At 37.1% G+C, this 27,540-nt stretch overlaps 2 protein-coding genes across 3 annotated transcripts in view; one reads left to right on the top strand and one right to left on the bottom strand.

Annotated features, from left to right (window-relative positions):
• LOC110458956 (histidine decarboxylase-like) overlaps positions 1-4,113 on the bottom strand; it is a 76,524-nt gene extending 72,411 nt beyond the window's left edge. Inside the window, exon 1 of the mRNA XM_021510955.1 lies at positions 3,467-4,113. Coding sequence (XP_021366630.1) covers positions 3,467-3,494 — 28 coding nt within the window. The 5' untranslated portion in view covers positions 3,495-4,113. The remainder of the gene's footprint in view (positions 1-3,466) is intronic.
• A 9,770-nt stretch (positions 4,114-13,883) lies between these two features.
• On the top strand, positions 13,884-27,304 carry LOC110458897. Of its 2 annotated transcripts, XM_021510867.1 has the most exons (7): positions 13,884-13,957; positions 16,010-16,081; positions 16,726-16,788; positions 19,726-19,785; positions 25,335-25,578; positions 26,438-26,565; positions 27,243-27,304. In XM_021510867.1, the coding sequence occupies exons 1-7, from the start codon at positions 13,897-13,899 to the stop codon at positions 27,245-27,247; spliced, it is 633 nt and encodes a 210-aa protein (XP_021366542.1). In that variant the 5' UTR covers positions 13,884-13,896; the 3' UTR covers positions 27,248-27,304. The 2 variants fall into 2 exon arrangements, with proteins under 2 accessions (XP_021366542.1, XP_021366550.1); XM_021510875.1 differs by lacking the exon at positions 19,726-19,785.
• The last annotated feature ends 236 nt before the right edge of the window (positions 27,305-27,540 follow it).

The raw sequence follows: 27,540 nt of genomic DNA, 5'->3' as shown, positions 1-27,540 counted from the left end.
GTGGAAGGTTAGGTTATGATAACTTTTGAAATATTTCGAAATAAAAGGAACACAAGTGAGTTTTATCAGCGACAAATTAAAATGTTTCCAGTATACGAAAAATAATGAAATGTTAAAATACGCCTTTTCAAATTGAACAAGCAAACTATATGCAGTGATCATCTAGTCACACAATAAAGAACCGAGCGAAAGGTTTTAACTTTTCCCAGACTATGGATCAACAAATCTGACAAACTTCAAAAATGATTAAAAAAAACTAATTTAAAAAATTGTATTTTTTATGGTAAAAGATTCATTTTGCATTGCAACGAACACTCGTTCGTAATTTGAAATACGATTTGTGATTTCATTCCCGGATTTAACACAACATTGTGTACCATTCAGTTTAAAAGCAGAAAAAGCTCAACCGAATTCCGAGGTTACAATTGTTTTATAAACAGTGGGCACAATAATCATTCTATTAACTTAAACAGTTTGTTCCCGCGATGACAAGAGGATAATGGTAGGGCCAAAACGACATTCAGCGATGTTCAAAAACCAACTTGTCAATTTCAGAAGAGTTTGGAATCGTTCCCATTATAGAGAACGGTGCCACTCGGTAATGGCTGCTAAGTACATTACACTGCGATAAACCACGTGTTTGAGTTCTCAATTAAATGTCGTCTGTTCGAAAAATATGGTCATGTCTAATGGCGCCTGTTTAGGGTTAAACTCGTTTCGAAAGTGTTTTGAGTGCAGCGCGACGATTTACTGCATATGAGTTAATTTTTGCAAGCTATATGGTATTTTGCTAATTTGTGAAGATACTAGTTCGCAAAATCATGCAAATTTCTTTGGATATTTATTCTGATATATGAGGATATACGATATTTACATGTGTATTTCTATGATGTTATTAATATTGCTTTCATTCAGTTTTTAGACACAAAATACCAAGTCCTCACTTGAAATTTAACGAAATGGAAAGAAATCTCTTAACGATGTATTGATGAAAGTACATACAGGAAAATTATATTAAAATTTGGGGTAGGACTTTGTTTGAACACTGTCTGAAAATGTGACGCAGATTTAACATAGATTGTTAGTTAGCAGAAACATAAAAAAAAACTCGCCCTAAAAAAGCTATCGCAACAAAAACAGCTTCTTTGCCCAAAAACGGGAAGGTTTATATACAAGAAAAAACATCGATATACAAATTTGGGAAGGACTTTGTTTAAACAGAAAACGTGACGTACATTGAACATAGATAGTTGGTTAGGAGAAACATTACAATAAAACAACGAACGAGATGACGAAACATAAATCTATATTTGATTACTTTAGGTACAAGTATGACGTTAACAGGAAGTATTCCTTGATGTTACGTAATATCGGATTGACTTTGGAGAGGGCGTTGATAATCTTGTAACAACCTGTATCTAGTTCTTTTGTACGTATGACAATCAAATGTCTTTGAACTATCGAACTAAAAAAGTTTGAAGGAAGACAAATCACAAACGAAGCCTGGCTGGAATTTAATTCAATATATTCCACCCGGCTTCATTTTTGCTTTATTTGTTCCAGGGGAAATGGAAGTGGGGGTTTGAACGAAATTAGCTTAAAGGATCCCTGTCCCACTGCGCTGTGGTTTTTCGTATGAACAATGACTTCCCGTTAATTTCGTGTTGGATGTAACTAGCACAATATGTCCTTGATAGAGGAGCTCAGTCAGTAAGAACAACAGTAAAACAATGTAAGGTCCAGAGTGAAGACGCACACTAAAATGTTTACACCACGGAACTCTATTGTTGATTTTTATTTTTTATTTCATCTCCATTTTTTTTTCCATAGAAGTCCTGCATGATAAACCTTTCTTTCAAAAACGATTTATCAAAACTGTATAGTAGTCATTCCGGAAAAAGGATAAGTTTCGAATTCACAATTTCGTATTTTAGCATTGGTACGGGTATCCTGAAGATGACGTCACACTGATTCGTTTACGCGTAATGATACAGAAAAAATTATAAAACACAGAGAACGTTGCCGTTACCAAAAAATTGATATCCTTACAATACACTGCTCACCAACACATCAAATCATATAGTCTATATTACTCTTACCAAACTGAGGAATCCTCTACCGAAGTCATCAAATCATTATATTCTGAACTGCAATGATAGTCATACATCACGATACGATACGTATCGCGGTACGATACTTACGATACGATATGTATCAAGGTACAAATATTTTCTTAAAAGGTCAACTTTATAATGATTGTGTGCAGGATTTATCGAGTTTTGTCGTAGACTCCAATAGTAAATGCTATCGCGATATATATTTGTGTAATTTCTCGTACTTTAGGTATAACTGCACAGTGGACCACATCTTTACTGTAGGATTGAAAAAATATCAATACACTTATTAAGAGTTTGATAAAAATGGATTGCTAATTCAAGTACTTTTAGCGAATTACGATACAGGCAAACAAAACAAATCGATACGATACACAAGAAAGTATCGCGATAGGATACCGGTACGATATAACGTTGAGACGAAAATTGGCGATATAAAGGGGTCAAGTTGGCGATATGCCGAGGGAGAATTACTTCAAAATTGTTCAGAATAAAGAAAACGAGTACATGATGCGTTGTCTGCCACCGAGACCAAACGAATGACATTATATCGAGGTTTTACCGTTTGTTTGAGTTAAACGGCCCATCGACAACCATGGTCGTTTAGGGCCAGACAAATCGTTTAGTATGCGGCAACCATTTGAGGAATCAAAATTAAAATCATATAAAACGTCGTTTATCTTATAAAATCAGCAGCAGGATAGGCTTAAGAGAGGTAAAATAGTACAAAGGGGTAAACTATGAAAATTTAGTTATAGACATCGTGTTCTCTACATGCAACAATGCTTGTATATATGAAATAAACGGAAATAAAAAAGATTTAAAAAACAAATTTGTGTGGCGATGACAACTTCACACCTAATAAGAAAGTGTTTTGAAATACCATTATTGTAAAGTACATGTATATTTACATACTTCGCTCTTTCACTGAATATGTCGTCTACGCTTAAGAATTACAAAATTAAAGGACGGTTCTGTGTTAAGGTAATAGTGCAGTCAAAATGGTATAAAAAGACTACCCAGAGAAAGTCGAAAAGGTGACTTTTTAACACAGGTGGTCTCTCAATAGAGGTGGTCTCATAATGGAGCTGGCCTCCTAACAGAGGTGGTCTCTTAACACGGTTTATCTCTTAACATAGGTGGTCACGTGAGCAGGTTTGGCTGTCAATGTAGACCACGCTTTTTATTTAGTTCAGACCAAGAGCGCGGCAGTTCAACAAAGCGAACACACCAAACTATTAAACATCTTCCGATGACTTGTCTAACTGTCAAACTAGATACACTGTAATTACCGAAACTGAAAGCAATACGATTTTAGATATTCATGAAAAATTGAAATACAAACCACTCACCTCTTTTTCTGTACTCTTCGAAGTCCATTTTGGCGGTTTATTGTATTCTGTCAGTAGGTTTCCTAGAGTTCGGTTTGTATACTTCACTTCCTGTTCACTTCCAGAAAAGTTTCAGATGTCTCTTAGATCGCAATTTAGTCAAATAAAGTGTTTATGTCATGATTTCCCTTGTAAACATCTGCCAATGTCTGACGTTATACGGAGAATGACTGACTGTACGTTCGATTTTATTGTCCGTGTATGTTTTCGAAGTTTATGAAACTAAGAAGTATTGAATGATTTCCTATGTCCACTACGTACGTTACACCTTACCGATGACGCCTTAGCTAGCTATCAACGCTCCTATTCAAGTACAGAACTTATATCACTCGTTAGAAACCCGTGAACGGATATTCCACAGTCAAAACTACAAGCTTTATGATTGTTACTGAAAGTACACTATTCAGAAGAGAAATTAAATCAATATGTCTTTCTGTTCGTAAATTTGACAAGTTATACAAACTAGACAAAGTAATTTTTTGAAAGTGAGACTATGAAAAATTTAGTTTGAACAGTCTATTAGTTTAACGCTAGATATATTTCACGTTCACTCGTTCATCGATTTGGTATTCCCAGGTAGATTCCTGCTGTGTAGCAGTAACAATGAAACTCCAGAAAGTATGAAGGTATTCTTACATCTGTTTAAATATATAAAGCGTTTTCATTAATCGAGAAAAAAAAAATGCGTTAAGTATGACGTCACAAATTAAAAACCATGCAGGGTCCAATATATGTTTGTATTGTTCGAGCGGACACTATGTGTAGAACGCTATTACAGATAAGCCTGCCCTTCCTCATCAAAGGTATGACAAGATGATCGAATCTTTCCTTCAATCCTGATCAAGACCTCATGAAAAATTGAAAGCCTAGGCCGGTCTGACGTATCCTAAACGCTCAACTCATGAAACGTTCTGTCACTGTTTAAATACTTATTTTTAAACTGTTCCAATAGTGAGGATGGCCCTATCAGATGTTTCACCACTAAACGGAATCACAAATCTCGATCCGCTCCACATAAAAGGAAAGAACCCGGGCTCCGTCTCAATATAATTCAGCGCACATTCACAGAACGGAAGGCCAGCATCATCAATAAGAGATTTAGAATAGGGTTGCACGTGCGCCGGATCCGTTCTGTTGTGTGTGGTGTGATGATAAAACGCCCCACGGGAAACTGCTCCAGACTTAACATCAATACCCAGCATCCGTTTTGTAACCAACCAATCAATGTGCTCGTTACAATAAACACAGTTCGGCTTGTGATTAGACATGCTGTGTTGTGGGCGGGTCTCAGTCACGTAGGTGGTTCATGAATATGTATTATGTAGGAGATATTTCGTGGAAACATTGTAATCCTGACGAGAACGCCTACTTCGGATATTTCATCAATTTTGTTTGCTTGTATGCTCGGGCTTAACGAATATGTATCATGTGATGATGCTTTCTACTTGTAATGGAGTCGATTATGTTTGTTCATTATTCAATCAAACCTCATCCGATAGTGGTTTATTTGATTGGACTACATTGCTCACATGGCTTAAAACGTTAAGTTTCCACGATAATAAATCCCGTCTACCACCGTTACCATCACCATCTTTAAAATCCAAGCTTTACGCTATTTATAAATACATATTTTCTCTATTTTTTTTAGAACAATCGTGTGCTCACCGTAAGCTATTTGATTGGTTCCAGGAATCAGAAACTGACCAATCACAAAGCTGATAGTTAATGCACAGCATTATATTATATAAGTTCATATATAATGGCAACTATACCTCTAAGATTATCAGAAACCATAGCAACGATGGGGTTAGAGACGGTCAACTGTCACTCTGTTCGTGAGCGTTAGCATAAGTTGTAAAGGTTTATATTTAAATCAAGTATAATGTATTCTCGTCCTATTCTGATAGTGGACATACGTTCTGCTAGATACCTCGAGTCCTTGACATGCTGTTTAGAGTCACACACTAGTGACCAAGAATGTCTGGCAGACACCTGATTTCAGATTTAACGTTCTCTCAGACATACAAAGTATGTAACAAGAGGTCAATATGTGTCATATTCATATATACATGGCGGATAACAAAGGCATAAAGGCTACCATGATAAACTAATTACGTACATTCAATAGCTTTTCAAGTTTTTCTAGAAATTTGCTCACATTTAATACATTTTTTACATTGCATATAGTAAATAGTTCACGCATTTTAATAAGGCTAGGTAAAGTATAATAGTAATTTGGAATAAATAGTTGTCTTATATGTTTAACAGATACGTGTTCGCACTTAAATAGATAATGATATTCATCACCAATTTCATTAAAACAAAGATTACAAGTTCTGTTTTCTTTGGGTATTCCAATCCATCTTCGAGTTTCTATAGGTAAGTGCATATTTGAAGTTCTGAACTAAACAATAATTTGTCTTTCTTTTGGCTTTAGTTTCACAAGGTAATTTTCAGTTCAAAATTTGTTTTAAAGTTGGAATAGGTAGCCACGGGAACAAGTATAGCTCACGATAGGTCTCCGTGGATTCCCCTAGCCGTGGATATTACATGTATTTTGTATTCGAGGACTGTTCTCCAAAGTAGGATTCACATTTCTGTACCAGGATTCGGTAATATTACTTTATTGTTTTTATCACATAACTGACCCATTCTACTATGTCATACGGCCATGTCATAAATATGGTATTATACCTGTGTAATTAAACCTAAGGTGCTGCGATTGGTCAAAACCGTCAGAATATATCCCTACGCCACTACAGGTACTATTTTAATTTACTATACCATATAAAACATTTACTGTTTTTCTAAAGGAAGTTCAAATATTTTATTTTGTTATATGTTTATAGGATTTTTTTTTTTTTTAACTCCACTACTTTGCACTGTGCGGAACGGCAATCCTATGATCGGAGTACTTTGGTTTTGACCTGTATAGAGTCAGCTGAAAACATGTTTATTTAACTGTTTTTTAATTTTTGTTTTCAAATTACATTGTATGGATGTTCTATGATGAGTAGAATCTTACATTCGTGTTCATGTCAGATTGATTTTTTTAAACTCGTTTAATAAATTCAATATGACATGGACACTCATGTAAAATCCTCTATTAATCACCTGTGTGTGTGTTACGGTAAATTTTCAAAGATTTCAAGATTTTATTTGTTCACTTAGTCCCAAACAAGTAATTTTACTTGTTTGTGTTTATTCATCTAGTTTTACATAGTTTGATATTAAAGTTACTGCTGTTGTTTTTAAAATGTAATTTATTTGTTTGTGTGTTTATTAATTTCATTTTTCATTTTTTGTTAGCCCGTTTTAAGTTTTGTAAAATCAAAATAGATTAAGCATTTTAAGATAATATAATTACTAGAAAGTATGAAAGAAAATATGATAGCCCTCTCGTATGTTGACACATGATTGTGAAAATGCTGATCCCGGGGCTCCCCAACCCCGGCAGGATCCTATTGTGCTGGGGAAGTAATCTGTTTGAGAAAAATAAAATGAAAAATTAGTTGTTTTATCCGTTGCATCACTGTCGATCCCAGTGTTTTTGAAGAATCCCCCCTAAGTCTCGATTTTTGGTGTATTTATGTAACAGAGGTTATTTGATATAGCGCCCTGTCTAGATAGAATAAGCCACTCTATAACGCGCTTTACAATCATTAGATATACTGTATTGAATCGTGAGACCATGCAGTTTGAAGTTACAAGAAAGATGCATGTTTTGTATGTTTACAATTTAGGGAATTATGCAAATAAGGCCTACAAATATTTTGTCAATCGCCTCACGCTTTAAAATACAGGTACCATTGTTCTGATCGTGGTAGCAGGGTGTTTGTAATAACAATATTCTGTGTACGTGGTGTGTGTGGAGCTAATTTAAAAATTGCTTTTCTATTCTAGGATGTGAAAGACACTCCGCTGTGCAGTATATACAGACTCTATAGCTAGTCATACTCTCACTACATTCAGCTACCATGAATACATAAAAATTTGATGAAATGCCTTAAGAATGTTATTGGCTGTCTCCATACTAAATCGCAAAGTGTTTGTTCCTTTTAGAATCGTTTTACCACAGTCAGCGACAGTCAATGTAGGATTTAAGCAACGTCCATCACTGTAGTGTAGCCTGTTCGTTGAAAAAAGTTCGGACTGTTTGAAAGATGGCGGCTGCCAAAACAAGTAGAAGGTGAGTTATCAGAACGTATTCGATTTTTCTATATGAAAACTTTTTAGCGATTAACTACATTCGTAACAGTAGTGCAGCTCCATTAGTAACATGTGTTTCTTTGTATTTGCAATTATAAAGACAAACACACATTTAAGTGATGGAAGTCCCACCCACTCAATCGCTATATGCGAATATGCAGTCCCCATCGTACATTTTTACAACTTTGCATTCAATGTCACAATCGTACACAGTCGTAAGTTATGGACGGAGTGTCCAAACCGCACAAATATAAATCTAGATTACCTCTTTATAACACATATTTCTACTTGTTTATAGGACATTTTGCAACCAGTTTAGATTATTATTAATCTGTAAAGGCTTCTTAACCTACACCATAGGTCCATAAATACTCAGAATTATTTTTTGAATTCGTTTTTTGAGTAAATTCAAACTCGTCGTCGACTGAACGTCCCGATTGCCTGCTCCCGTCACCTTGCAAACACTGTACTTTAATATATATATGCTTTTCTGGAGTGGAATTTTAGCATTTTATAACACTCTGATCTATTACCTTTTGCCTTAGTGCATCCGTTGATTGCTAAAAAGTTTTCAAGTAGAAAAATCGAACATGTTCTGAGAACTCAGCTTCTACTTGTTTTGGCAGCCGCCATCTTTCAAACAGTCCCAACTTTTTTATTGATATGCTAATTTTATGTTCACTTTATTTAAGTGATAAGTTTACCATGTTTAAAGTTTTAGTTTACTTTATTTAAGTGATAAGTTTACCATGTTTAAAGTTTTATTGTACTTTATTTAAGGTTTAAGTTTACTATAGTTACAATTTATTGGTTTGTTCTGTTTAAGATTACTGTGTCTAAGTTTTAAATTTTCTGGGTACATTTCTTGATTTATTTGGTTAAGTCCATTGAAGAAATGATTTCCTGAAGATGACACAGTTAACCGTTGACATAAAAATCAATTAATTCGGCCCGGCTGTCAGAGTTGACCATTAATCTGTATTGACGGAAACAAAGGGCGGTGTCCGGCTCAGCGATTAGAAATGCATAAAGCGTCGCACGCGCGTGATTAGGTTCGATGTCATCTCCTGCCTGCAGGTTTATTGACAATGGTCCGAATATGACCTTGAACCTCTGATTGTCTTACTGCATAAATCAAACTTCTGATTAGTGCACTTAAACGTTTGGCATCATCGGGGATATTAATGAAACACTTTATTTAAGTGTCACGCCACTAACACCATACAACAAGGTTTTAATACGTGGTCCATAATGAAACCTGTAAACAAAACCCTTCTATTATAAAATACACACAATATATATAATGTAGTCTGATATCTAAGATTGATCACATCCTAAATAAACAATATATCACTTAGTATGTCAGCGTATGTCTACCATCTGAACAGTTATAAACAATTAAAGAAAATATAAGAATATAATGAAGTTAAAACAGTAACTTACTTTAGATTTGATGACTGTAGTTATAGATTTAAAATATGTTTGTATCATACTTGATATACGGTAGCTCACTGCTGATACCAACAGGTCAGCTCTCGTTACACATATGTTGGTAACACGTTAGCTCACTGCCGATACCAACAGGTGAGCTCTCGTTACACATATGTTAGTAACACGTTAGCTCACTGCCGATACCAACAGGTGAGCTCTCGTTACACATATGTTAGTAACACGTTAGCTCCCCGCCGATACCAACAGGTCGGCTCTCGTTACACATATGTTGGTAACACGTCAGCTCACTGCCGATACCAACAGGTCAGCTCCCGTTACACATATGTTGGTAACACGTTAGCTCACTGCCTATACCAACAGGTCAGCTCTCGTTACACATATGTTTGTAACACGTTAGCCCACTGCTGATACCAACAGGTCAGCTCTCGTTACACATATGTTGGTAACACGTCAGTTCACTGCCGATACCAACAGGTCAGCTCCCGTTACACATATGTTGGTAACACGTTAGCTCACTGCCTATACCAACAGGTCAGCTCTCGTTACACATATGTTGGTAACACGTCAGCTCACTGCCGCTACCAACAGGTCAGCTCCCGTTACATATATGTTAGTTACACGTTAGCTCACCGCCAATACCAACAGGTCAGCTCTCGTTACACATATGTTAGTAACACGCTAGCTCACCGCCGATACCAACAGGTCGGCTCTCGTTACACATATGTTGGTAACACGTAAGCTCACTGCCGATACCAACAGGTCAGCTCCCGGTACATATATGTTAGTTACACGTTAGCTCACCGCCGATACCAACAGGTCGGCTCTCGTTACACATATGTTGGTAACACGTCAGCTCACTGCCGATACCAACAGGTCAGCTCCCGTTACATATATGTTAGTTACACGTTAGCTCACCGCCGATACCAACAGGTCAGCTCTCGTTACACATATGTTGGTAACACGTCAGCTCACTGCCGCTACCAACAGGTCAGCTCCCGTTACATATATGTTAGTTACACGTTAGCTCACCGCCAATACCAACAGGTCAGCTCTCGTTACACATATGTTAGTAACACGTTAGCTCACTGTCGATTCCAACAGGTCAGCTCTCGTTACACATATGTTAGTAACACGTTAGCTCACTGTCGATTCCAACAGGTCAGCTCTCGTTACACATATGTTAGTAACACGTTAGCTCACGGCCGATACCAACAGGTCAGCTCCCGTTACACATATGTTAGTAACACGTTAGCTCACTGCTGATACCAACAGGTCAGCTCTCGTTACACATATGTTGGTAACACGTTAGAAGCGTTTTCATTGGTAACCATACTGGTCACGACTTGTAAGTACGTGGAACTATTTAAATCTGTATTTCAGACACAGTACAAACGTTATCGAAGACAAATATCTATCTGATGAAGATTATTTATTTTGTTTATTTAAACTATCGATTATTAATTATTGTTTTCAATTTTGATATTATACGAGACAGCGAACCGTCCCTCAGTGTACGTAATAACGTACTACATTTAACGTTTCTGACAGGTTTCACCATTGTGACCACGCGCCTGACATGTGACAGAAAAAACACCGCAACAGTGTCCTAGATGTTGTCAGTGGACGGAGTAATATCTGACATCGTCCCACCTTAGATAAGATGTAGTTGAGCTCTAAGAAATAATCTTTCTCTGCACTTTTTCCGTGCACACAGTAGCGTGACCGACCAAGGTACTGTCGCAGATCCAGGGTACGAAACTTGGACATTTTTTTTTCCAACTTTAAATCTTCATTAAATTCTCGGTAGTTATTGGCCTGTTCGTTAATGCAGAGCAACCGGTTTTTCTGTTTTTAAATGTAACATTTTTGGGTATAAACCCTGGCGGATCTTCAAATGTTTATGTGGGCCTCACAAGGCTTTGTCAAGGCTCACCTAAAAGCAGCATCAGATTACTAGGTCCGACGTTATTTCATAAACGAGCAACTCTGGTCCAACCGGTTGAACCGTTCGAATCGCGAAAAACGAAAGCGGCCCTGGTTTTGTTTTTATAAATCACATATCAGATCTATAGTCATGCCGGAGAAAATATTCCCATTTGTAGTCACAGTTTTTGACAGTGATATGAGGTCCTTAATCTCACCAGCTACCTTGTATCACAGTAGGTACAGGTAACATTGTAACTACAGGTAATATGTGTTGATAATAGTCAGGGTATAATCCAATATGAAAAGGCAAAGCCTTAAAAGAGCGAAGCTTTTGTTGATCTCTGATATTTACTGATTCGGAATGAGATAATACTGCTTTCAGAATGAGGTAAGATAAAAATTTATTTAAAGTCGGCTAGTCGAGTGATAACAATAACACATTAACTCTAATGAGACTAAGACCGACATTACAATAGGGGAGATCGGGGCAAATTCGGACCATTTTTATTAAAGTCCGTTTTGGAAAGTATGGCAGCACGTCCGTTTATGAACATCATTTAATTTTTACTTGTTGGCATTCGTGTAAGTTCGGCCCCATTAGAATCAGCTTAATTATGACGTTATAAAGCATGCAACGTCAGATTTTACCGCCAACTTTTCGACTTTTTATGTGTTACATGGGCCGAACTTGCCAGGTATCATTGGCTGAAACTGTCCGGACCCAAATTGATTTTCAATACATTCTTATCGTACAGCAATATGGTAGTGAGTGTTTGGCTTTGCTTTTATGTCCATGTATATCATTTGAAGCTGTCAGTGTGTTACACGTTTGACCGTATTTTTTTAGCGAAAGTTCGCATCACTAGAAGCGAGATCATGATTTTCTTTCTCAAAATGAATTTGTTTAGTAATCTTACATTAGAGTTTTCCTTGCCATTTTTTCATGTGAATGCCTAGCCAACTAAACTGCTAAGATCTTTAAAATTGTAAATATTAGCTCAAAAACAAAAATATCAGGGGTGGCCCAACTGTCCCCGGTCTCCCATATGTAGATTTTTTGCATCGTTGATGATTGGTAAAAATGTATACACAATTTAATTTTTGCATCAATGACGCCATTTTCAAACCTAAAGCAGATAGTTGTTCTTGTGCGTAACGTATATGATGGGTCGGTCGGCGCAGTGGATAGCGCGCTCGTCTTCACCAAGATGGCCGGATTCAATCCCGGTTACCTGCCCGACCATGCGGGTTTTCTCCGGATACTCCGGCTTCCTCCCACATTAAGAATTAAATCCTCTGTGAGCTTCCGTCAGGTCACAAAAAGAATGATTCAAATAAGGTGGAAAAAAAAACTGTTTGGTAATTGATATAGAAAAAAGTGCATATTACATATTTGACCATATGTCTATAAAAGTAAATGTATAGATTTGTTAGTTAAATATTTTTTTTTGTAACTGTCACTGAAATAACGGAAAACATTGCAATAATTTGATGTAGAATTGAGATTGTCGTTATATCGATATTTAGAATTCCTGTTCCATCCTGAAACACCGGATTGAATTTAAAATTTTGTAACTGTCACTGAGGTTTAACATGTAATGATGCCAAATACAATTAAACAGTTTCTGTCTGTAACTATTATGGTGGCTTATATATGACATTTCGTCTTTTCGCTTTGTCGCCCGCGAAATAAGGTGGGAGAAAAGAAGCCATTTTATCTCTATACGCTCTGGCGTTATTTTCACTTCGGTTTGGCGTTATTTCGTTATTTCGCTTTGGCGGGTTTTTGTCTTTTCGTTATTTAGCTTTGGCGCTTTGGTGTTTTTTCGTTATTTCGCTTTGGCGGTTTTTCGTCTTTTCGTTATTTCGTTATTTCGCTTGGCGTTATATCTGTTAAGTGTTACATGTATATATTTTTAAACTAACTTTGGTATTTTTCCATCTACATGGTCGTTTGATATGGTAAGCATTCTTACCATTCAATACCATTTAATATAAGAGATATACATAATAAATAATAATTCGAGGTTCTTATAAATATTACTCATTTACAGCTGAGTGGACTGGAATAATCAGCAATCAACAATCTTGTTCAAAGATACATCACAGTACCCTGACGTGACTCGAACCCGCAACCCTTCGGTCACGAGCCCGACGTCTTGACTACCGTGCCTCCCAAAATATAACTATTTATTTATCTCAAGTAATCCTAATTATACGAGATATCTCTATTGCATTTAGACAGTTGTAAATGTTTTAAAGATATCTCTATTTGATTAGACATATCTCTTACTACACTTAAAGATAGCTTAAATGCAATTTCGATCACGCTTTGTATTAAACTTTTGAAAAATCGACCCAGTGTACTCAATGATGACCTGTTCAGAATCAATCTCCTGTGGTGAAGTACTTGTATCTGTGGACACCTAAAGACAATTTCTTCTCATTATATCTATTTTTTGTCAAAACCGTTTGATAACATTTACAACACGTTATATCTTATAAAACAGATCTCTGACGACCTGTGTGATAGGTCAGCGGCCGATATACTACCTCAATTCCATATTTGACTTTATTCATAAAGTGGACCAAATCACAGACATCGTGGTATTGAAGTCTATATTGGCACGGAATTCGTAATAAAAGGTCACATGACTAGATAGTGTTCTTGACCTCAAACACGAAAAGTGATCCATATTTTAAATTAGATAAACGACTTCGAGAGGTCAGAACGTGACTTTTCCCGCCATGTCGATGTCTAATTATAGATTTGGATACTTACTTTGGATTTCTGGCAAAAGGAAATGGCGACAATGGCCTCGTGTAGCATACTTGTGGTGGCGTTTTCGTGTATTTTGAAAGTAGGTGAGGACTTTATTTTATATTTTAATATATAATGATATATTTGGTCTAGACAATGCATTAATAAATGTTTACCGTACATTGTCTGTTACATTATTATATATATACATGAATTTTGTACTGTATTCACACTGTAGAGAAAGTCACGGTGTGGCGTGTACACTGTGTGCAATGATATTAAGTTTGTGTTTTTTGTTGCTGCAGTAGTAAAGCGAATTACTTCAATAAAAGAAAACACAAATAGCTATTCCAGTTAAAGACGAATACCTTTTTATTGAAATGGAGAAGCGGACCACCATATTAGTTGCCACGAGCCTGTAATCATTGTTTTAGTTATAAGCGGTATCCCTTGATAGAACGGCCGGAATAATGTTACATGTCTTATATTGTTACTACCAATTAGTCTAGTTTAGTTTAGTTTAGTTTAGTTTATTTTCCGATACAGGATCTATATGATCCTCTCCACCGGGCTTAACATGTTTTTTAAATATATATATATATACATGTACACACATACATGTATGAAAGTAAATAATTTCCTGATCCATCCAGTGGTTATCGAGTCTGTCCTTAAATGTATTTATTGATGTGCTGATATCACATCCTCTGGTAGACTGTTGACAATGATTTTACTGTTCGTAGAGAAAATAATCTTTTTCTTTATTTCAATGTTTAAATGCCCTGGGTAAAGTATTGTGGATGTTCCTGGTACCATGCCTATCGGAGTAGTCCTGCCGCAGTTTAGGGAAAGCTGATGTGTCTCGAGCATAGAAACCATCAACAATAGTTGAGAGCTTTAGCAGAATAATTGAATCGGAAGTGTATTCATCGCTTAAACAGATTGTTTACATTTTCAGACTTCGTCTCATCCTTTAAAGTTAAAATTCCAAATCAGACATTTAAAAATCATATTAATGATACTAAGCACGACAATCATTTGGAATCAACATCATTGCAGAATTTATTTGTTTACAGAATACATAAGAATAAATCAAACGCAAAAATTGCAGAAGCCACAGTTAGCTACAGTATCTATACTTCTGACACAGACGCCACACTTAGCTACAGTATCTATACTTCTGACACAGAAGCCTCAGTTAGCTACAGTATCTATACTTCTGTCACAGAAGTCACAGTTAGCTACAGTATCTATACTTCTGAAACAGAAGCCACAGTTAGCTACAGTATCTATACTTATGACACAGAAGTCACAGTTAGCTACAGTATCTATACTTCTGACACAGAAGCCTCAGTTAGCTACAGTATCTATACTTCTGTCACAGAAGGCACAGTTAGCTACAGTATCTATACTTCTGACACAGAACCCACAGTTAGCTACAGTATCTATACTTCTGTCACAGAAGGCACAGTTAGCTACAGTATCTATACTTCTGACACAGACGCCACAGTTAGCTACAGTATCTATACTTCTGACAAAGAAGCCACAGTTAGCTACAGTATCTATACTTCTGACACAGACGCCACACTTAGCTACAGTATCTATACTTCTGACACAGAAGCCTCAGTTAGCTACAGTATCTATACTTCTGTCACAGAAGTCACAGTTAGCTACAGTATCTATCCTTCTGACACAGCCGCCACAGTTAGCTACAGTATCTATACTTCTGACACAGACGCCACACTTAGCTACAGTATCTATACTTCTGACACAGAAGCCACAGATAGCTACAGTATCTATACTTCTGACACAGAAGCCACAGATAGCTACAGTATCTATACTTCTGACACAGAAGCCACAGATAGCTACAGTATCTATACTTCTGACACAGAAGCCTCAGTTAGCTTCAGTATCTATACTTCTGTCACAGAAGTCACAGTTAGCTACAGTATCTATACTTCTGACACAGAACCCACAGTTAGCTACAGTATCTATACTTCTGTCACAGAAGTCACAGTTAGCTACAGTATCTATAATTCTGACACAGAAGCCACAGTTAGCTACAGTATCTATACTTCTGACACGTTTATTCGAGTTTTCTTTTGACAGGCAAAAATACGTCACCAGTTGATCAGTTCGTTTTTGATATTATTCAGGAAGTCTCCCTACAACGATTACCGTAGATGCCCCAAACCCTACATCAAGTTCCCACGTCGATCTCATCCTTGGTAAGTACTGTATGACATACAAGGGACACGTTTATTAAACTGTTTTTGTTATTGTTTTTGTTGTTTTTCTTGTTTTTGATGCCTGAGTTTTTCCTTATTTTTCATTGTCGTTGTTTTTGACGTCAATGTTTTAATGTTGAAAGTGCTCTTTTTGATTTGTTGTTGTTGTTGATAATGATGATAAACCCTTGATAAATTCAAGGATATTCACGTCTGCATTCTAGGCTCTTGGCACAAACGTCATATACACATCACCCTTTATATATTTATTTATATGTATATTGAGATGATTTTCTACTTAATTAATGTATAATGCTGATATGCGTGCATTTTCTATCTACGATATCTATAATTGTTGTTGCAGAAATACTTTTATTCCTGTGTTGTAAAGCGCCTAAGAGCAACTTTACAAATTACATGAAAATCATGCGCTATATGAATGTTGTATACCAATAGATTATTATAAATGTGACTTACCATTTTGTATTTATACGTGTAATGAGATAATCTAACAGAACTGACATAACATAGAAATTTAACATCCACCTCCACCTTCTTAACTCCATAACAATTACGTCTCTCGATTCGCCACAATCCTTGTCCTGTTTGTACATTAAAAACAAATGTTGCTTTATTTGTATCAGACTCACCACACCACCACGGGCAGGCCCCGGAACAAAAACCGCACCAGCACCACAGTAGTCCCAGTAAGTACAGACATAATTAGAGGGAGAGGTGCTTGATGGAGGGGTGAAAGTGGGAGAAGTAGAGGGAGGAGGTGGAAAAAGGAGAATTAGAGGGAGGGCGTGAAAGTGGGAGAATAAGAGGGAGGGGTCGAAAGGGGGAAAATTAGAGGGAGGAGGTGGAAGGGGAGAATTAGAGGGAGGAGATGGAAGGGGAGAATTAGAGGGAGGAGATGGAAGGGGAGATTTAGAGGGAGGGGCTGGGAGTTGAAAATAGAGTGAAGGTTTGAAAGGGAATAATAAAAGGGAGGGATGAAAGAGGAGAATTAGAAGGAGGAAGTGGAAGGGGGAGGATTATAAGTAGGGGTGAAAGGGGGAGAATTAGAGGGAGGGGTCGAAAGGGGGAAAATTAGAGGGAGGAGATGGAAGGGGAGAATTAGAGGGAGGTGTAGGGGAGTATTAGAGGGAGGGGCTGGGAGTTGAAAGGGGATAATTAGAGGGAGGATGAAAGAGGAGAATTAGAAGGAGGAGGTTGAAGGGGGAGGGTTATAGGTAGGGGTGAAAGGGGGAGAATTAGAGGGAGGGGTGAAAGAGGAGAATTAGAAGGAGGAGGTGGAAGAGGAGAATTAGGGGAAGGTGTAGGGGGAGTATTAGAGGGAGGGGTGAAAGTGTAGAATTAGAAGGAGGAGGTGGAAGGGGGAGGATTAGGGAAAGGTGTAGGGGGAGTATTAGAGGGAGGGGTGAAAGTGGAGAATTAGAAGGAGGAGGTGGAAGGGGGAGGATTAGGGGAAGGTGTAGGGGTAGTATTAGAGGGAGGGGTAAAAGTGGAGAATTAGAAGGAGGAGGTGGAAGGGGGAGGATTATAGGTAGAGGTGAAAGGGGGAGAATTAGAGAGAGGGGCGAAAGAGGAGAATTAGAAGGAGGAGGTGGAAGGGGGAGAATTAGAAGGAGGAGGTGGAAGGGGAGAATTAGGGGAAGGTGTAGGGGGAGTATTAGAGGGAGGGGTGAAAGTGTAGAATTAGAAAGAGGAGGTGGAAGGGGGAGGATTATAGGTAGGGGTGAAAGTGGGGTAATTAGAGGGAGGGGTGAAAAGGGGAGAATTTGAGGGAGGGGTGAAAGGGGGAGAATTAGAGGGGGTAACAGGGAAAGATTAGTAGGAGGGCCAGGAGGGGGAGAATTATAGGGAGGGGTGAAAGTGGGGTAATTAGAGGGAGGAGGTGGGAAGGGGAGAATTAAATTGAGGGATGGAATGGGGAAAATTAGTGGGAGGGGGTGGAAGGGGGAGAATTAAAGGGAGCAGGTGAAAGGGGGAGAATTAAAGGGAGGGGTGAAAGGGGGAGAATTAAAGGGAGGAGGTGGGAGTTGAAAATTAGATAGATGGGTTGAAAGGGAATAAGTAGAGGGAGGGGTGAAAGGGGGAGAATGAGAGGGAGGAGGTGGAAGGTGAGAATTAGAGGGAGGGGGGGAAGGGGGGAATTATAGGGAGCTGTTTGAAGGGGGAGATTTAGAGGAAGGGGTGAAAGTGGGGGAATTGGAGGGAAGGGGGAAAGGGGTAGAATTAGTGGTAGGGGGGAAAGGGGTAGTAATATAGAGAGGGAATGTATTGGGGATAAATAGAGGTCGGGGTAGGAAAGGGAGAATTAGAGGGAGGGGTGGAAGGGGAGAATTATAGGGAGCTGTTTGAAGGGGGAGATTTAGAGGAAGGGGTGAAAGTGGGGGAATTAGAGGGAAGGGTGAAAGGGGTAGAATTAGTGGAAGGGGTGAAAGGGGGAGTAATATAGAGAGGGAATGTATAGGGGATAAATAGAGGTCGGGGTAGGAAAGGGAGAATTAGAGGGAGGGGTGGAAGGGGTAGAATTAAAGGGAGGAGGTTGAAGGGGAAAATAAGAGTGGGAAAATTAAAGGAAGGAGGTGAAAATGGGGGAATGAGAGAAAGGGGTGGAAGGGGGAGAGAATAAGAGGGAGGGGAAGGAGGGGAGAATTTGATACAATTTAAATGTGAGTAGGAGACGTTTATTTTATGTATAAGTGTGTGAAATGATACTAAGGGAGGCAACACAGACTTAATACGATTCAGATGTCCAGTAGGAATTACTTCCCTTGAGTTGGTATATTGTAATACAACCTTTCCGAAAACTGAAAGACTTTTTCGATAAATGGGTTACATTTGAATATCTATCGAACTCGTGCATCTAACGACGGTTGATACGCGTGCAATTTATGAATATTTCCCCCTCCTTTGTTTCCTTCATCCTGTCTCCGCTACAAGTGATTTTGCTGGTATGTCAACAGGAACATATCCGTGCCAACTAACCTATAGTCTATTCTCCTGATGAGCTAGTCTAGACGATGAATTCAAAAACCTATCTCTGATGGTTTCAACAGATACAGAGAACATGTGAAAAAACATGATCTGATCTTTTTTTGAAAAAAAATGAATGATAATTATAATTGATATATAAACAAAAATATATAACAGTCGAAATTGTGTCTGTGTGGCGATCGTTAGAAACTTAGGCTCCAGGTACTAGGTACTAGGCCCCATGTGGGTTTTCACTGGGCACTGTGGTTTCCTCCGGTCACTCTGGTTTCCTCCGGACACTCTAGTTTCCTCCGGTCACTCTGGTTTTCTCCGAAAACTCTGGTTTCCTCCGGTCACTCTGGTTTTCTCCGGACACTCTGGTTTCCTCCGGTCACTCTGGTTTCCTCCGGTCACTCTGGTTTCCTCCGGACACTCTAGTTTCCTCCGGGCAGTCCGGTTTCATCCGGACACTCTGGTTTCCTCCGGTCACTCTGGTTTTCTCCGGACACTCTGGTTTCCTCCGGTCACTCTGGTTTCCTCCGGACAGTCCGGTTTCCTCCCACATTTACATCACCTGTACCTATCCATCAGAGCTAACAGAGTGATTAATATAGTTTGATAAAACATGTTTCATTTCCGTAAACATGTCTATTTTACAGGTAGTCACGATCACAGCAGTCACGTAAACAAGACGTCATTGGGAAGTCTAATTCACCACTGTAAGTAACAGTTCCGGTATAAGTAGACTGTTTAATAGTATCCTTTAATCACCAGTCTAACTCACCACTGTAAGTAACAGTTCCGGTATAAGTAGATTGTTTAATGGTATCCTTTAATCACCAGTCTAATTCACCACTGTAAGTAACAGTTCCGGTATAAGTAGACTGTTTAATAGTATCCATTAAGCACCAGGCTAACTCACCCCTGTAAGTAACAGTTCCGGTATAAGTAGATTGTTTAATGGTATCCTTTAATCACCAGTCTAATTCACCATTGTTAGTAACATTTCCGGTATAAGTAAATTGTTTAATAATATCCTTTAATCACCAGTCTAATTCACCACTGTAAGTAACAGTTCCGGTATAAGTAGACTGTTTAATAGTATCCTTTAATCACCAGTCTAATTCACCACTGTAAGTAACAGTTCCGGTATAAGTAGATTGTTTAATAGTATCCTTTAATCACCAGTCTAATTCACCACTGTAAGTAACAGTTCCGGTATAAGTAGATTGTTTAATAGTATCCTTTAATCACCAGTCTAATTCACCACTGTAAGTAACAGTTCCGGTATAAGTAGATTGTTTAATAGTATCCTTTAATCACCAGTCTAATTCACCACTGTAAGTAACAGTTCCGGTATAAGTAGATTGTTTAATAGTATCCTTTAATCACCAGTCTAATTCACCACTGTAAGTAACAGTTCCGGTATAAGTAGATTGTTTAATAGTATCCTTTAATCACCAGTCTAATTCACCACTGTAAGTAACAGTTCCGGTATAAGTAGATTGTTTAATAGTATCCTTTAATCACCAGTCTAATTCACCACTGTAAGTAACCGTTCCGGTATAAGTAGATTGTTTAATAGTATCCTTTAATCACCAGTCTAACTCACCACTGTACGTAACAGTTCCGGTATAAGTAGATTGTTTAATACTATCCTTTAATCACCAGTCTAATTCACCACTGTAAGTAACAGTTCCGGTATAAGTAGACTGTTTAATAGTATCCTTTAATCACCAGTCTAATTCACCACTGTAAGTAACAGTTCCGGTATAAGTAGATTGTTTAATAGTATCCTTTAATCACCAGTCTAATTCACCACTGTAAGTAACAGTTCCGGTATAAGTAGATTGTTTAATAGTATCCTTTAATCACCAGTCTAATTCACCACTGTAAGTAACAGTTCCGGTATAAGTAGATTGTTTAATAGTATCCTTTAATCACCAGTCTAATTCACCACTGTAAGTAACAGTTCCGGTATAAGTAGATTGTTTAATAGTATCCTTTAATCACCAGTCTAATTCACCACTGTAAGTAACAGTTCCGGTATAAGTAGATTGTTTAATAGTATCCTTTAATCACCAGTCTAATTCACCACTGTAAGTAACAGTTCCGGTATAAGTAGATTGTTTAATAGTATCCTTTAATCACCAGTCTAATTCACCACTGTAAGTAACAGTTCCGGTATAAGTAGATTGTTTAATAGTATCCTTTAATCACCAGTCTAATTCACCACTGTAAGTAACAGTTCCGGTATAAGTAGATTGTTTAATAGTATCCTTTAATCACCAGTCTAACTCACCACTGTAAGTAACAGTTCCGGTATAAGTAGATTGTTTAATAGTATCCTTTAATCACCAGTCTAACTCACCACTGTAAGTAACCGTTCCGGTATAAGTAGATTGTTTAATAGTATCCTTTAATCACCAGTCTAACTCACCACTGTACGTAACCGTTCCGGTATAAGTAGATTGTTTAATAGTATCCTTTAATCACCAGTCTAACTCACCACTGTACGTAACCGTTCCGGTATAAGTAGATTGTTTAATAGTATCCTTTAATCACCAGTCTAATTCACCACTGTAAGTAACCGTTCCGGTATAAGTAGATTGTTTAATAGTATCCTTTAATCACCAGTCTAACTCACCACTGTAAGTAACCGTTCCGGTATAAGTAGATTGTTTAATAGTATCCTTTAATCACCAGTCTAACTCACCACTGTAAGTAACCGTTCCGGTATAAGTAGATTGTTTAATAGTATCCTTTAATCACCAGTCTAACTCACCACTGTACGTAACCGTTCCGGTATAAGTAGAATGTTCAATAGTATCCTTTAATCACCAGTCTAATTCACCACTGTAAGTAACAGTTCCGGTATAAGTAGATTGTTTAATAGTATCCTTTAATCACCAGTCTAATTCACCACTGTAAGTAACAGTTCCGGTATAAGTAGACTGTTTAATAGTATCCTTTAATCACCAGTCTAATTCACCACTGTAAGTAACAGTTCCGGTATAAGTAGATTGTTTAATAGTATCCTTTAATCACCAGTCTAACTCACCACTGTACGTAACCGTTCCGGTATAAGTAGAATGTTCAATAGTATCCTTTAATCACCAGTCTAATTCACCACTTTAAGTAACCGTTCCGGTATAAGTAGATTGTTTAATAGTATCCTTTTATCACCTGTCTAATTCACCACTGTACGTAACAGTTCCGGTATAAGTAGATTGTTCAATAGTATCCTTTAATCACCAGTCTAATTCTCCACTCAAAGTGATATTTCCGGTATAATTATACATATTGTTTAAAAATAGCCTCTGACCAACAGTATGACGTCGACAACGGTCTATTTTATGTCTTTTGAGCGATTGATACGTAATCATTTATCATCAATTTATCCAAGGGTTCATTGCGATAATCTGCTTTCCCCTCTGTTAACGTCAACCTCAATATGATCCCGAGGTCAAAGGAGTCAATAATATGACTCCAAGGTCAACGGAGTCCATATGACCCCGAGGTCAAAGGAGTCAATAATATGACTCCAAGGTCAACTGAGTCCATATGACCCCGAGGTTAAAGGAGTCAATAATAATGCCTCTTTATTTAATTTGCAATAGGCAACAATGTCTTTGTGCTTTACACACATTTAAAACATGGCAATGACATAATGGCAATAATAAATACATATTTACATGAATTTTATAGCAGCAAAATAACACACATTTACAAGGAACATATTCATTCACAATAGTAAGCATGAACACATGATGCAATAGACTTTAATAAAAAATTAATGCGAAGCGAAGGATGCAAGGAATTAATTTGATTTATAAATTAAACAAAATTCCATGCCTAATTTCATTTGCTTTGTAAATAAACATAACTAAATTTCTAATAATGAAATTGTTTTCTGAAGAAACAAGTTCAACAAATTTGTCCATATTTGGCCTACAGTAATAAGTTTTTTTCAAAAATTTTGATCTAATTTCAGAGTATAACGGGCATTCCATAACAGAATGATATTCATCTTCAACTTTAGTACACGCACTACAATATCGCATTTCTGCAGGTATGGGGTTAGGTCTATGCCATCTCCCTGTTTCTATATTTAATCTATGGGCAGATATGAGAAGCGCTGTTAAAGTTTTTCTAAAATTTTTAACGTTTACTACATCAAGATATTTCTTATAACCAAATTCATTTGATAAACATATATAACATCTTACTCTTGGCGAGTCAACAAGAGCACTATGCCAATCCTGTATAAAAATATCCCTCACTCTGGTCTGAAATAATTCTAAAAATACTTTTTCATCTCCAACTTCTTGTTCAATCCATACATATCCGAAACCACAAGTACATAATAATTTTTTCACTAACTTTGCCCAATTTGTCACACGTGACGTTTCCGCTTGTGTATAAAGCTCACCATAGACTGACTGGACCAAAACGTTCTTCTGTTTATGAACAATTTTTAACCAATATTTCATAATTTTAACGTATCTTTTAAATTTAAGGGGAAGACAACCTAGTTCTCCATAAACAAAATTGTTTTGCGTAGAAGATTTAACTCCAAGTAACCGCTTACAAAATTTCAAGTGCAGTTTTTCTATCGCCATCGTCGAATAAAAACCCTAAACTTCACATCCGTAACTCAATACAGGACATACTAGTTTATCAAACAAACCAAACACATGTTTTGGTGTTAAATTTATAAATTTTTGCAACTGTTTTTCTAATTGAAATAAAGATTTCGAGCCTTGGCCCGATAAAGTTAATTGGGCTTCAGAAAACGACCCACCTGGAGTAAAAGCAACCCCTAAAAATGAAAACTTCTTATCTATCTGCATCTCATCCTCACCCAAGTAAAACCTTAAATTTTCTGGTAATCTTCCTCCTTTCCTGAACACCATCACTTTAGATTTTTCCACATTAATTTTCAATTTCCATCGTTTACAATAGTCGTTCAAAATATTCAATCCGTTTTGTAAACCGACACTGGAGCTAGCTAGTCAAGGTCAAAGGAGTCAGTATGAAGCTAATGACAACAACGACGGGTTCATTTGCCCAGGCACCAATCACTTAGGGAAGTCAGAAGTATTTCACACAAACCTATTAGTAATCAACAATTAGATTTCCTTTCTTCTCCATTAAATATATAAAAATTCTACATTAGATTTTAGTTATCAATTATGGACGTTTTTGAAGTGAATACGTGAAGTCGAGGTTAATACATAGCTCTTTCAGTTTAATACACCACAAATTCATCGAGATAAAAGTCCTTAATTGTTACATTAGATGCTAAGTAATGTTAAAATCATTATAAAAATCCAGAACGTATCAAAATATTCGGGAGGAAAATACTGCATTTAGTAGAGAGCTATACGACGTTTACAAATTGAAATGACGTTGTTAAGTGGAAATTGAATAGCTTTTTCTTAAAATTGTAAGACCAAGTCAACATTACAAATCACAAACCTCCACGTGATTATGAACAAACGTCCACGTGATTATGAACAAACGTCCACGTTACAATGAACAAACGTCCACGTGATTATGAACAAACGTCCACGTGATTATGAACAAACCAATGAAGATGTGGAGAAACTGTGCGTCATATAATATTCACGTTTACGCTGCAGTGTCATTATATAAACCAAGGAAATACCGTTTCTTGTCATAATACTATGAATAACGCGGTTCATAGACAAATTAATGCCCGAAGCATTGCAGGAAAATATTCCATGAACCACTGACGAGGTTCATTTATATCGCCCATGAACCGCATCTGAAAGCAGTTTATCCTTACATTTTTCAATGAAATCTGCTTGTCATAACATTCTGTAATCTTCTTTTTCCAGTATGTCCTTTCAAATGCCTTGAAACGCGAATGTAGACAAAGAAAATGAATATTATGATAATTTACTCATATATATTTATCCGCGAGAAAATCCATAATAATAACCAAATCAACTGATATTTTTTTTCGAAATACATGTACAAGAACAATTACAAACAAAAATAGATGATTTAAAAACAAATCGTCTTTTGAATGCGTTTTCATATATCTTGAAATGGAAAATGCATTATGGGTAGAGTAAGATATCTGAAGCCAATTCTATCAGGTATTACACTAATATAGTACATGGCGTTAGTCTCTCCCTTACAGAAACAGAAACATTATCGTTCAGTTTGGGAAGATTGTAACTCAGCTTGTTTAAACTATATACAAGCAACATTACAATGTTCAAACTATTCTTTGCAGTACTGGATAAGGATGAAAGTCACGTGACGCCTGTTGTACAGTCCTTCACCAGCTGTGTCACTAACTGTCTGCACCCCAAACATCCCCCTAACCCTCCGGAGGACCAGGACGACGTCGGACACGACTGGCACGAGAACCATAAAGGAGGACCAGATGTCCACGTCCACCCCGAAAGAAACAGCGACGATGATTTCGACGACGAAGACTCTGCCGATATTTTAAGTCAAGTTGGAGAATTATTGAGGTAAGTATTCTAACAGCTGACGATTCTTGTTACTAGAGTCAAGACTAAAATAGCAATAATGTTAGGTTATCAACGTAAATGATTATATGAATGACCTGTTTGGATACTGAAACGTTTATATGTCCTCTCTCATTGCCACATACTCGAATTCTATAAATAAGCACATTAGGGGTTATTTTGATAATGGTATGTTTTCATTATTTAGAATAAATTTGTTTTGATCTGAACGTGTTTAAACCGTAGGTCGGGAAAAAATTAGGAAAATGATGAAAATACATGATGTTTAAAGAAAATTCTCAAGGTGGGGGTGGGTGTTTCCTTAAGCCGAAAAATCCCCTCTGGATCCGCCACTGGGCTGGTGAATGGCATAACGGATTTTGTGATGACTTGGACTACGAGAGAAAAAAGAAAACACCAAAGTGTCAACGAAACCATAACCCCCAAATCGATGGAATTAGGGCAAAATATGAACAAAACAAAGTTAAACGTTAAGACCTTTACAATGTACAAGGAGAAAAAAAACAGACTTTCCGGAAGCGTCTTCTGTTTTATCAACAACAGCCGTAAATATAGATGTAATTCAATATACGTCACACCTTTATAGCGGTTACTTGGTATCTCTTTGTGTCAAACAGCAACAAGATAGGGCTGTTATAAAGTTATTCGGAAAGATCTTATGGGATGAATGTAAAAAAAAAGAAAAAGGACGCCGCTGACGAAAACTATATAGAGATGAAACTTTAGAACGGGTGAAAATGAATTTGTATATAATTTAACTAGTTGACAACTGCTCAGATAAAACCAGCAAAAGTATTATAAAATAAAAATTATATTATTTCTGAAAATTATATTTCTGTAGAGGAAGCAGTTATCACGACCCCCTCAATAGTCATCCGGGTCCCGCTGGCGGTCACCTTGACGACGACATCAGCCGTTACTGGATGTGCAGTCACGCATGTTTATTGACAACTAGCCAATACGTGATCGGTAAGTTTGACAATCACCCGCAACCCCTCGGCTTGTTCACACAACTCAAGCACGTACGTGATCTGCTAGTTTGACAATCACCCGAAACCCCTCGGCTTATGCACAAAACTCAAACGAAGAGGAATAGGTTTTTCCGAACGAAATGACATAGGACGAAAGCAATTAAAAGTTTTCGACAGTTTCCGAAAACAAATTGGCTGACCATATTGACTAATTATCTTTTACAATATTTGAATTTTAGTTAATAAAAATTAAATATATTCTAAGAGCTTTCAAGCTTATGTTGGTAAGTTATCTTATTTGTATACAAGCGTAACTGGATTAAGAGTTATGAAGAGAGAGACAGAGAGAAAAAGTCTACTGTGTTGCGTGTCTATCTGATATGCTCAATGATGTATAAGGAGTGACGTTGATAACTATTGTGACGTCAGTTATTTCCCAATCAAAGTTTACAAAGAAGTATTTGGATTATACTTTATACATTAAACTGCTTTCCCGGGGAGTTATTTGAGATTATAGAAAGTTTCCATAAAGCAAAAATAACATGATGACCTGTTCTACAAAACGTGACCATTGGAGGTTTATATCATATATAAGTCGCAAATATTTTAATTATTTGTTTACAAACTACGTGCCCTACTGATTTGTTGGTAAATATTTTCCATTCTTTTTTCCAGGTTGAATGAAACTTCGTGGATATATTATTTTACAAATATATTTATTGGTTACTGAAATACACTATTATAAATTCAACGTTTTGTTTTTATTTATGGTATCATTATTTCATTTATCATATAACATGCATTTTGTATAGACATTGTCCTAAAGGTGAAAAAGCTGCGTTTTCAACATGTACTTTTTTCCAGAATCGTTACATACCAATTATTGCGCAGTTTGTTACAAACGGACGCTTGACTCAGATTGTATGTTGCTTCAAATGAATCGAAGCGTTTCAATGACGCAGGACTCCGTAAC

The sequence above is a fragment of the Mizuhopecten yessoensis genome, unplaced genomic scaffold (genome assembly GCF_002113885.1).
Source record: "Mizuhopecten yessoensis strain PY_sf001 unplaced genomic scaffold, ASM211388v2 scaffold1311, whole genome shotgun sequence".
NCBI lineage: Eukaryota > Metazoa > Mollusca > Bivalvia > Pectinida > Pectinidae > Mizuhopecten > Mizuhopecten yessoensis.
The sequence above is the reverse complement of the archived record's forward strand: the minus strand, read 5'-3'. Positions and strand labels throughout refer to the sequence as shown.

Excerpts from the sequence above, each read along its gene's own strand:
- LOC110458897 (XM_021510867.1), top strand. The coding sequence starts at position 13,897 with ATGGCGACAATGGCCTCGTGTAGCATACTTGTGGTGGCGTTTTCGTGT. Across the intron at positions 13,958-16,009 it reads TTCGTGTATTTTGAAAGTAG|GAAGTCTCCCTACAACGATT; the intron begins GTGAGGACTTTA and ends GATATTATTCAG. Across the intron at positions 16,082-16,725 it reads CCACGTCGATCTCATCCTTG|ACTCACCACACCACCACGGG; the intron begins GTAAGTACTGTA and ends TATTTGTATCAG.